This window comes from Plasmodium yoelii, assembly GCF_900002385.2.
Source record: "Plasmodium yoelii strain 17X genome assembly, chromosome: 13".
Classification (NCBI taxonomy): Eukaryota; Apicomplexa; class Aconoidasida; order Haemosporida; family Plasmodiidae; genus Plasmodium; species Plasmodium yoelii.
The window spans coordinates 2,085,956-2,099,538 of NC_036185.2; the positions used below are offsets into that span (position 1 = coordinate 2,085,956).

At 22.5% G+C, this 13,583-nt stretch overlaps 2 protein-coding genes across 2 annotated transcripts; one reads left to right on the plus strand and one right to left on the minus strand.

Annotated features, from left to right (window-relative positions):
• Window positions 1-1,610: 1,610 nt before the first annotated feature.
• Window positions 1,611-8,537, minus strand: PY17X_1347900 (conserved Plasmodium protein, unknown function; the record flags this gene model as incomplete). The annotated part of the gene is made up of 1 exon (XM_719653.2): window positions 1,611-8,537. One exon carries the CDS (start codon window positions 8,535-8,537, stop codon window positions 1,611-1,613), a length of 6,927 nt encoding a protein of 2,308 aa, XP_724746.2.
• A 2,841-nt stretch (window positions 8,538-11,378) lies between these two features.
• On the plus strand, window positions 11,379-12,191 carry PY17X_1348000 (proteasome subunit beta type-7, putative; the record flags this gene model as incomplete). Its single annotated transcript, XM_720242.1, has 1 exon — window positions 11,379-12,191. One exon carries the CDS (start codon window positions 11,379-11,381, stop codon window positions 12,189-12,191), a length of 813 nt encoding a protein of 270 aa, XP_725335.1.
• Window positions 12,192-13,583: the final 1,392 nt, after the last annotated feature.

Here is a 13,583-nt window from a genome sequence, read left to right on the forward strand (position 1 = left end):
TATTGTAATGGATTCTAAGATTAACATGTTTTCTATTTCATTTAAAATTTCTATAAAAAATCATCTAATAAAATGATAGTTTAAAATAATACCATTCAATAATTATAAATATATAAAACAGTTGCAAATAGTTTTATTTTGTGAAATTAAAAATATTAAAACCGTAGTATTGATTTGTCACATTCCATTGATTTTATATTAGCAAATGTATATATATCTCCCAAAAATAAAACAAATAAAGCAATCGTTTCATAAAATATATTGCATATTTTTATTTGAAATGAATTGGTCTTTGATACATTTGTAGGAAATAGATGAATATATCGTTTGCATGGTATTTTTTAATTCTTGTGGATATATATTTTACTATGTTTCGATATTATGAATATTCATTTTGATTTGTGTAAAAACACATATTTTGTAAAATTTGTCACAACAAATTCTATGTAATAAATGATTTTCTTCGCATTTTATGTCACCTATAATTTATGGTTAAATCATTTTTAGTAATATATAAAAATATTATATTTTGTCTTATTAATAATTTTTAATGTAATTATTAGTAAAATACATTTTAGTATAGTATATTATTGTAAACTAGCTATAATAATTAGACAAATAGTAAAAAAACGTATATTTTTTTAAATGTTAATTTTTCCAGGGAAAGAAATAGGTAATTTGCTTTTATTTTAAATTAAAAATGCACAAATTAGTACCTTGAAATAATATACTTTTGGTGCCCAGAGGAAATATACTGCTATTCATATTTTTGAATTTTATAAAGGTGTAATGCAAAATTAATAATAATTTATATGTTTTCTAAGTATTACACATTTACCTATAAATGATTACATTGTATAACCTAAAAAAGCACTACAAAATAAAAAGACTAAATGATATATAGACAATCATATATTTACGATAATGCGCAAATGTACCTAATTTAAAACTCATTCCAAGTGTATACCAATAAAAAGAGAATAATATTTTAACAACACTATATTTTTTGTTATCTCTATTCGATAAATAAATTCTTATGAATGACCGTTTACAACATTATACACCATTATATTTATTATAATTGACAATTATACGTTAACACGAATAAATTTGAAAATTGCGTTTTTTGTAGTATCATGTTTTATTCATAATATAAATTAAAATGTTGTATATTTTATTAGTTTTTTAGTGGTTTATTAATAAATAAAAAATATATCATACATTTAAGTGTAATACCTCGAAATGGTTAATGTATAAATGTTAATACAGAAAAAAGAAAAATGCATATGTATTATTATGAAAATGTATACAGTATTTATAAAATGAGTAGATAATACATATAAATGTACATGTGCATATATATAATATGTAGCCTTTTAATATATAATCATAAAATTCGCTATGTGTTCACAGAAAAATATAGCACGACTAATAATTTAAAACATTAATATCAAAATAAACAAAATTTTTAATTAAAATGTGGAAAAATCGGAATAATAATGATAGTATAAATATGGCAAATTTAATTATTTTGAAAAAGTGTACATATATAATAAATATGAAAAAATAGTATAAGGGGATTATCTAGAATTATATTTGTGTATATTTTTCTAGAATAATTTTTTAAAAACAGAAGTAGCCATTTTAAAAGCACTAGACATAGATGTTTCGCTTGTTGCACTCGAGGGAGTTTCCGCTATTTCTTTGCTCGTATTACGTTGTTTATCATTTTCCGAATGTTCTATAGATACGTTATCAGAATCGTGATGCATTTTATTCACATATCTTCTAATTTTTTTATTTTCATTAGCACTGATATTACTATTACTTAATCTCTTAGAATTAAAAGAACTTGTAGATATTCCAGCATTATTATTATTATTATTTTTTTTTTTATATAACAATGTGTTACTGTTTTTAATTTCATTTTCAATTATATTTTTTTTATCAATATTTTCTTGTGTTAATTTTAGAATGTTAGTCTCTGGAATAACATTTCTCAAATTTTTGTTAATATGCTTATTGTTATTTTGATGATTTTCCATGGTATTATTACTATTACCAGTATCGTTACTTTGTTTTTTTTTTTTGTTTTTTTTTTCCATTTGAATGTAATTTTCTGGATTTTTACTATGAAAATACTCATTCATTATTTTATTACTTCTTTCATTATTGTCATCATTATTGTTATTGTAATTTTCATAATTGGACTCAAAAAAATTGAATTGATTATGATCTGAAGATGTAATAAGTTGCTTCTCTTCTTTACACATATTTATATATTTTTCTTTTAATCCGTTTATATTATCTTTTTGATTCAAAATATTTTGATCAGGAAAATTTTTGTTTGATGATTTATATTCAAAATGTCCAATATTGTTACTTATATGCTCATTTTTACTTAGTTCGTTACCTTTTAACTTATTATAATCGTTAGAAACATATCTCGAATCGCTTTTAACGTAAATATTTTTATTCCCATATATATTTTTATGAAAATTATGATTGCTATTATTATCACTAGCATTGTATACTTTATAATATGTGTTAATATCATTTTTATCATCAAAATTTCTGGGAATGAAACTCATTTGATTATCTCCCTTTCTATAATTGCAATTGTCACCATTCCTATTATTATCATTATTATTTCCCTTATGATAGTTCATATTATATTCGTTTTGTCCCATTTGCATATTTCTAAACATTGTCATTTTTACATTATTATCATTTCCATAATTGTTGTTTTTACCATTGTTTTTGTAAAAGGATTGCGAAATATCTCCTTGGTTCATATTATAATTGCTTTTATACACAATGTTATCATTACTCTTGGCGATATAATTTTTCATACCACTAGCATTATTATTATTAATATCGTACATATATGTATTACTTTTGAAATAATGCATATTATTTTTTTCAAAATTGTTTTCATTAATATCCAAAAGTTCACAATCATTTTGCCTATTTTTATTACCACACATTTCTTCAATATAACCTGTTTGTTCATAATTTTTTTGGTTATGCTTTTTTTTCAAATTATCTTCATTAAGCATCATATCTTTATTATAAGCATCTTTCATATTGTTGCATTTGATAGAATCATTGAATTCAAAAATATGAAAATTGTTTTTATTATTGTTATAGGTGCTAAAATCATTAAATTCGTTAAATTCAGTAGTATCATTGCAATTAAAGTCAGGGTTTCCATTGTCATTATTATTGTTACCAATGTTATGGCTGCTATTCTCGTTATTGTTGTTGGTGGGGTGCATGCTGTCCGAATTAGTCATCGATGAGTTTATAAAATCAAAGCAATCCGAGTTAATAGATTTTTTAAAAGATTTTTTTTTTTTTTTTTTTGGAGAAGCAAAAAACTTTATTGTGTTATCCTTGTTTTTAATGTAATCAAATGCTGTGTTGTGGCAATTATATTTATTATCCATATTATTTCTGTATAGTGACGTATTTACTGCCATAATAGGTACTATATTATCTTCACAATTTTTATGATTATAAATACTTTTTTTATTTTTAGATATAATATTGTTTGAATAATAAAAACTGTTATTTTCTTTATTATTTTTAAAATCATTCATATATTGATCATTTATATAGTCTGTTTTATTTTCGTGATAATTGGACATATTTTTGTAAGGATAGCTAAACCCTTCAGCACTTTTTATTATTTTTCCGTCTTCTCTATTGTTGTCATTTCCATAGTTTCCAAAGTTAACATCAATATCCATTGTTTTATATTTCTCCTTTATCATTTTCTTTTTCTTTTTTAGCAATTTTTTTTTTTTTTTTGATAATTTTTTTTGTTTCATAACATTTTGTTGAAACATGAGATGCTCACATCCACTTGCTCTTTTCCTAAAAGAAAGTTGTTTATCATTCTTTTTAAATTCTAAACTTTTATTTGTACTATACATATTTTTCGAATCGTTATTCGATTCTTCTCCATCATCTTTAGATTTATTGTAACACAAATTTGTATAAATAACTCTTGAATCATTCCATGCATAATAAGAGCTAGGATCAAGGGTTGGACAATAACAAACATCAATATCAGCTACTTTGTCTGTCATATTTAAATATTCATTATTTGTACTTAGATACCATTCAAGTTCTTCATATAACAATGGATCACATGCCCAATTTAATTCGATGTTTGTTTCTCTACTCCATCTCTTTTTTAAATAGGAATGTACTTGTGGCCATTCTTTATCTGATATCTTATCATTTAAATTACTTATAACCTTTTGTTTTGCTAATATTCTTAATAACGAATGATTTTTACGACTATTTTTAGAAACAAAATGATTATACACATCTTTATCAAAAACTTCATCAAAATCTAACAAACTTGGTGCTGACCCAAATATAGTAAAGGGGTTATAGCAACTTTGCTCTTTTAGCCTTTCAATAATTTTTTTTTTGTTATACCATTTTGGATGATATAATTTTATATTTGTTACATTTGTTATATTACTTTTTATACAATTATTTTTTGTATCATATATAGCACTGTGCTGAACTATTTCTCTATCTCTTAATATGCAAATATTTTCTTCATTATTTAAATCACCACCATGTTTTTGTAATAAATATAGACAAATATCAAAATTGTTGGATCGATTTTTTACTGGTAATGGCTTTAAAACTTTATGAAGTAAAGGAATCTTTCCATTAAAATCTTTTAGTATCTGTTCATATTTTTTTTCAGTTGATTCTAAATTATCAAAAGAATTTAATGATTCTTTTAAACAATTTATATCATTGTCATCATTCCCTAAATCATCAGAACAAAAACTATCATCTTTACTTATTTCAGTCAATGATGAATCTTTAAAATCGTAGCAATCTGTATAATTTAATTTTTCTGATTCATTTTTATCTAAATTTTTAATTGAATACTTTTCATAATATTTAATAAATATATCATTATTATAATGGTCATTACCACCTTTCATATAATTCAAATTGTTTATAGAATTTATATTATGGTTGTTGTATATGCTATTATTATTGTAACAATTATTATCATTGTTTACATAATCATTATTGAAAACATTAATTTTTATATTATTAAAATAATTTTTATGAGGATCATTAAAACCTCCATCATAATTAAAGGAGCTATTACCACATTCAGCAATATTTACATTGGGCTCATAATTATAATTTTTATTAATAAAAGAAAAATTATCCTTTTTATTTTTTAAGAAATTTTCTCCTAATTTTCGAGATTCGTGAGGTACATAGCTTGGGTTTAAAATTTTATCTTCATTACAAAATCTTTCATAATCTTCATTTGTTCTAAATTTTGATGGGTCTTCCTTCAAACATTTCATTAAACATTCATCAACTGAAAATTCATGATCATTGTTATTCATTTTTATATCTTTATTTAATGATGATGTATCAAACTTATTTTTAGGTGTTATCAAACCAATATCATTATTATTCGAATTTACATGATCTATCAATGGTGTTATTCTAGATACCTCGTCTTTCTTATGGTTATCCTTAAAAATGCAAAAGGATTTAATATATTCTGGTATATATTTTGGAGGTATAGAATAATTATCGTTTTCTATATTCGATATCGTAGGAGTTTTACGTAAATTAGAACTGGCAATAGAGTTTATACTCGATCTTAAATTTTTCAATTCGGAAAAATTTATCTCCTTTTTCACAGTATTTGAAATTTTTACATTTGATTCAATTTGTTCCTTTGGATTGTTTGTCTTTATTTCTTCCTGGTTTTTTTTATCTTCACAATTTATTGGCTTTATGTCTATACTTTTCTGACAAGGAAACAAATTCATAGAATTATTTTTTTTATCTTCTTCGTTTAACAAATTATTATTACAATTTTCAACTCGAGGTTTACATACTATATTGCTAGATCTATTAATAAACGGACTACTAAAACCATTACTAGTTTTATTTTGCATATTACTATATTTCGATAAAACACTGTAACGATTATTTACAACACTACTACCGTAATTATTATATACACTACTTGGGATGTAAAAACTATCTTGATTCTCATTAAATACACTATCATTCAAGTTATCGCTTCCTATTGTAATATATGAATCATTTCTTTTTATGTTATTTATATTAGAATCATATTCATTATATATTTCAAGGGGTGTATTATTAATATTATTGCTAATAGTACTAAAATGTCTACTACTATTTATGGGCGTATTGTAACGATTTATATGTTTTTTTTCATTAGTGCCATAATTTTCTTTACAAGTATTGTCATTATTATACTGACTATTCTTTTCAATATTCGTATCATTAAACTTTTTTTTCAAAATATTCTCAGCCTTTGGCGTCATTTGTTCAGAGTCTATATTATCGCCATTTATATAAGCATTACTACTATTCTGACTATTTATTATGTATGAATCTTCGAATTTATCACTTGCATAATTAGAAATATTACAACTATTTGACATACATACTTGTGGACTTGATAACTTTTTACATTTAGGATCTGTTTTATTATCATCACTTTTATTTATATTATTATTATCTTCTTTCCCATTGCTTAAATTACTTACCGTCTTTCCTTGAGAACACGTTTTTTTTGTAGTATCAAATTTGTTTAAATTTATATCCTCATTTAAAAGATTACGATGTTCTGTGTGATCGTTTTTTATAGTAATACCCTCTTTGGAAATCGACTGATCATTATTTTCTGTAGAAACAGTTCGACATTTTTTATTATAATGTAATGAATTCGAACGACTAAATGCACTATCATCATATTTTTCAAAATTGTTCAATGTAGATAACTGTTTATTAACATGATTTATTTGATTATTTGTATTTACGATTCCATCATAATTTAATTTGTTTACACTATTATATGAATCATGTACTATGTCTTTATTATTATTATTATCATCATACTTAAAAGGTTTAATATCTACATTATTGCATACAGAAGATGTCACAGTATTGCCTAATGTTAATTGTGTTTCTATAGACCGTTTTTTTTTAGGTTTAAAATTTTGATTAAAACTTTTTAAGTTATTATGCAAATGGCTTTCTTTCAAATAATTCACACTAAGTTTATCATTGTCTAAAGTTAATTTATAATTAATATTTTCCTTACTTATATTTTTTGCAAGGGTAATATTATTTTTCTTGCCGGTGATTAAATTATTGTTCTTTAAAGAAACTTCACAGGCTTTATTATTTTGTTTGGTCCTATTGTTATTATTTTTTTTTTCGCTTTTTCTAGGTTTTTCTGAAAAATAATTATCCGAATAATAAAAATTGTCATGTATATTTGAACTTAAAGGACTTTTTATTCTATTTTTTTCATGACATAAATGTTTAGGTACATTATTGCTGTTTTCATTGATGACTAATTTACTGCTACTTTGACTGTCGTAATATTTACTATTATATGAATTATAACTATCTTTTAAAATACTATTTTTTTTTTTTTGTGTGCAATTTCTATTTTTAAATATCGTTTTAAAATAAAATTTTGATATCATATCATTGCATTTCTTATGTATTTCACTTTCCAATTGTTTCAATTCAGTTTTATTTACACCCAAACTGATTCCATGATAAAAATTATTATCATGCAATATTTTATTTACATAACTAAGTAAATTTTTATCATACTCATTATCTTTTTGTTCAGTTGACGTATTTAAATCGTTTGATAAACTAACAATTGAATCTATTAAACTATTGGTCGTTATTTTATGTTTACAGTGTGGACTATATAATGATTTTTTTGAAATTGAATCATTTATATACGACTTGAAAACATCATCATCATCATTAATATTATTATCAATGCATGGCGTATTAAAAGATGAATTATCTATAAGTTTATATGATGCGTTTGACTTTCTACTTGTAACATTTTTATTATATAATATATCATTATTTGTTTTTACCTTATTTTTTAAGTTGTTATTATTATTATTATTACTTATAGTATTTAAATTTGGAAAATCATTCCCATAAATATGATTAGGATTGTCCAATAATATATCCCTTATATCACTTTGTAAATTTTTCTTTGACTTTTTATTAAGATGTTTATGTTTTTTGTCTTTTAAATGTAATTGATATGAATTTTTTTCTTGATCACTATTTTTTATATGTGAATTATTTACTATACAATTATAATTAACTCTATTGGCACTAACTTGATTTTTTTTCTTACTTTTTGACAATTTTTTTAACTGAAACAAATTTGCTTTTTTTTCTACAGAATAAAGTTTTGCCTTTTTTTCACGTTCTGAATTATCCGTATTATTTTTGGAAAAAATATATTTGTATTTAGTTTTATAATCTTTTATAAATTTACGCGTTTTTATTGTCTCTCTTTCGGTTTTTAATATATCCTTGCAGTATGGTGTAATCCTATTTGCTATAACTTTTATTTGTGTACTGTTATTTTTTGATGGTATTTGGCTATTTCGTGGATAATTCCGATTTCTTTGTTTTTCAAGTGTGCTTTCTGTTACAACAAGCATGATGCACATAATTAATTTTATTAATGAAAAATGTGTTGTTTACATAGGCGTTCTTTATATGTATATATATTTATTTTTATTACTAGGACTACTCTTCTATTTATTTATTATTGTTATTATTTTACACCAGTACATATACATGTGTTTATAATGTATGGGTATTTAAACATATTAATGTTTTATATATTTATTTATCTCATACTCATTTTACATAATGCCTTTTTATATGTTTATGTCCTTAAAAACTATGCGTATAATAGTTATTACATCGATAAATGACCCACAAATATTATATATATGTGTGTGTTTTACCTATTTTACGACGTATTATGCTTTCATTTGTTTTATTATTCCTTTTCCTATTTGTATTTCTCTCTGTTTGCTTTGTGTAAACAAATTATAAAAATCATACGCTTTGCAAATATATATATAAATTATGTATGGAAAAAAGTGTGCTATGAAGATATAATGCAAATGCAATAATGAAAATTTATAAGTTATTCATGTTTCGTTATTTAAAATTTTTATATTTATAAAAGAAAATATATCATAATTTTTTTTAACGAAAAACTATTAATTAAACAATGAATACTTTCTCTATCTTTAAAAATTATGTATTGTATCGATTCAATTGATGTATAAAGGATACACAAAATTTTTAAACATATTAACTTTAATAATTGCAATATAAGGTATATATGTATCACATATACATATTATATATATATTATGTATGATATAAAAAAAATGTTTTATTGTATTCATGTAACATATGTATTATTCATAAATACGAATTTTAGTATTGTTAAAATTTTCAGCTTTGCATTAAATGCTATATCTTTTTTTTTCTTCGTGTGTATTATATATATAGTATAAAAAAAACGCACATAAAGAGGAAAAACATGGAAGGTAATAAATATATGCAATGTATATAATGCATATATATTTTTTAAAAAAGAACAAAAAAAGACTTAGACATTTCATTAGTACAATACATTTTCAGGATTATCATCAATTGAAATAAAAAATTATATAAAAATGCATTAGGTGTATATTATAATTAAAAATGTGAAACTCTTTCATTAAAAAAAAAGAAAACGATAATTTACATAATCTTTTAATATATATCTTATTTTTTAATTGAAATACGTTTTTTATTTATTTCTCAAAAAGGATATTGTCTTTTTTTTATTTTTTATTTTTATATTGTGAATTCAAACATTATTAATATAAAAGTAAAAAAAATTCTTAACGTTAATAAAAAGATTGCGCATTTTTTATAAAACTTACATATTATAATAATAAAAATAGCTGATTATTCATATTTTTTTGTAGCTTAAAAAAAAAAAAAAAAAAAAAAGTGAATAAAGCACAAAACAATATTAAATTTTCTTTTTAAGTTTTATGGCATAAACTTAAGAATGTATATTCCTCTTTCCTAATTATTTTATTCTCCTCATTGAAAAAAAAAAATGTTTATATAAACGAACTAATATATTTTTTAAAAGACAAAATATGCAGAAATTTTTCTATATCATGACATAATAACATCATTTTTTTTTTTCTTTTTTTTTCGTTTTTTTAATTCACACACTATATAAATTAAAACACTTAATGAGACTAATGTGCTCGCATACTCGTATAGATATCGCATGTATGCGTAAAATATATATATGTGCTAATCGTTACCACACCATTCATGTGAAATTCATATATTTCTTGTGTTATTTTATATAAGGAATGTTATAAAATCACAATATATAAAACAATTTATGGAAAACTCATAATTTAATTTTTCACATTTTAATTATAATGCTACACATCGAATATAGTGTACACAAAACAAAAAAAATAATAAAACACATAGGTGGTAATTCAGGTAATAACGTGGTATGTGTTAACAAATATATACATATATAAGTATACACTGGTTTAATATAGCAAATTGTTTTTCATTTGTTAGTAAATTATAATTTCATTACTGCTCAAGCATTTTAAAAACATTTTATTTTTATTTTTCCTTATTTCTATAAAATATACGAAATATGATTTAAAAAACATTTATCATTTTGTTAATTTCTCAAAATGTGGTGAATGGGTTATATGCTTTCTTTTAAAAACAAAAAAAAGAATGAATAAAAATCATATGCATAAAATATTGTATAATTTTGCTCTCTCCATAAATTTTTCGAAGCATACAATTTTTTGTTATGCAAATAAAAAATATATTTTACTAATAAATTTAGCATAAAATAATTTGTAAGCTGTTTAGCAAATACTAAAATTATGAAACACGCTTTAAGTATTACTTATGTGCTTAGAAAAAAAAATGCTTTATAATTTTAAGGCACGCTCTTGGTATACAGGGTTAATGATATTTAAAGGGAAAAAATAAAATAATGTATTATAGCAATATTAACTATATAAGGCGCATTCCTTATTATATATAAAAATCAATAAGCAATAAAATATTTCATATTGATTAAATAGAAATGCTAAATAAATATTTATAAAAAATCTTATATAAACGAAGCATATTTTTTAGCATGTTAACTACGAAAGAAAAAAAACGTTATATATGTACATACGAGTATATTTTTAATGTGTTAATTATATAGTATTTGTGTTCTAAATGTATGTATAAAATATATTAAACTTTAAAAAATATTTTATGTGTATAAATGTTGAAGAGGAGAAAAACAAAAACTACAAGTATTTATTTCTATCAATTTTGTATAAATATTTGATAAAATAATTAAAAAATAATTCGTGCGAGCAATAAATTATTCTAAATCATTTCCGTTTTTTAATGCTTTATAATATAATAATTAATATATAAATATGAAACTCGATTATATAAATGCGATAAAAGAAGAAAATGGAGGATATAATTTTGAAAACCTAAAAAGAAATGAAATTTTGAAGGAAAAAGGAGTAATATTTCCAAAATTTCGAAAAACAGGAACAACTATTTGTGGAATAGTCTGCCAAAATGCAGTTATATTAGGAGCCGATACACGAGCAACAGAAGGACCAATAGTAGCAGATAAAAATTGTAGTAAATTACATTACATAAGCAAAAATATATATTGTGCTGGCGCAGGTGTGGCAGGAGATTTAGAGCACACTACATTATGGCTACAACATAATGTTGAGTTACACCGTTTGAATACAAAAACTCAACCTAGGGTAGCTATGTGCGTGTCGAGGTTAACTCAAGAATTATTTAAATATCAAGGTTACAAAGTATGCGCAATAGTATTAGGAGGGGTAGATGTTACTGGACCACAGTTATATGGTATACACCCTCATGGATCATCTTGCCTCTTACCATTTACAGCTTTAGGATCAGGGTCTTTAAATGCTATGACAGTTTTAGAGGCAAAATACAGAGATAACATGACAATAGAAGAAGGAAAAGAACTTGTGTGCGAAGCTATATGTGCAGGTATTTTTAATGATTTAGGTTCTGGTGGAAATGTGGATATTTGTGTCATAACGAAAGATGGCACACAACATATAAGACCTTATAAGCAACCAAACACTCGATTGTATCATTTATCACATCCAACTGTTTATCCAAAGGGAACTACACCAATTTTATATGAAAAAATTGAAAATATTAAAAAACATATTACTATAGAAGATGCATAATTATGTTGTAAGCACATAATATTGCTTCTCCGTTACGCAAATATTCTGCATGCGTTATTTTCCTTTTTTTTTATTTAAAATTTATTTTAATCCATTATTTTTTATATTTTTTTATTATAATAATCTATTGTTTCTTTATTTTATTTTATACATATTTAGAAGTTCTAAGTATACTATACTCCCTTAAAAAAGTTTAATATATATTTCATTAATTATACATAAACCTATAAAATATCTCATATTATTTTCAATAAACGATTGATGCGATAAATATCATTACGTATGTATCGATCATATATCTTAAGTGTAAAGATAAACAGATAAACAAAATAATTTAATATGAATACAAATTATTTTTGTTAATATCAAAATAATTGATAATGGTATGTGTATGTTTTTTATCCTTTATATTGGTATGCATGTATTAATTTCCATTGCAACTATGCATATGGACTGTATATTGTCGATCTTTGTTTGATATGCTTATATTAAAAAATACGTTAGAAACTAAAATAAAAAAAGAGGGGATAAAACAACATGAAAACTGAATTGTTTTTTCTAAACCACCCTTGCATTAAAAATACATTTCACATATATGTAGCCACTCATATTTATTTTTATCGTACCCCTATAAATGTTAACAATTCCATAATCAATTTATTTAATAATAGGATGTTCACTTTTATATTATTTTTTTTGTTATTATAATTATTGTTAAAATTTTTCAATAGTTGTATTTTACCTTTTAAAAGGATATTCTTAAAGGGGAATGTGAATATTATATATATATATTTCTTGCTATATATGCTTCTTAATTTTGAAAGTGAAAAATAGGATTAAGAACAAAAATTGAATATTAAAAAGTAACATTAATATTAGAGAAAAAAATATAAATTATTATTTAAATCGCCGAATTTTATTTATATATATAATACTTTTTATCTATAAGAAATTATATGGAAAATACAATAACAAGCTTAAGACAAGAATTATTTAACTTGGAAATTTTTTATCCTATGAAAGGAATCAACACTAAAACATCTACTAAAAAATGAAACTATTTAGTAATATTATAAAAATTATTGTATATAAATATGCACATACCAATAAATACTATTTGATCATTTCAAAATAATCAATAAAAAAAATTATAAAATAAAATCAGTAATATATTTTTATGTATTTTATTTTTCTTGAAAAATGAATATTAAATAATAAATCTAAGAATAATTTTAAAAGCTTTTGATCAAATTGGAAAGAGATTTATTAACATTAGGGAAAAGGTACCATAAATTAAACGATTCGACATATGTGCACAAAAATGCGAAATTATATAATAAAAAAAAATGTATATCATCACCATATGTAAAGGGAGAAAAAATGATAAATTCT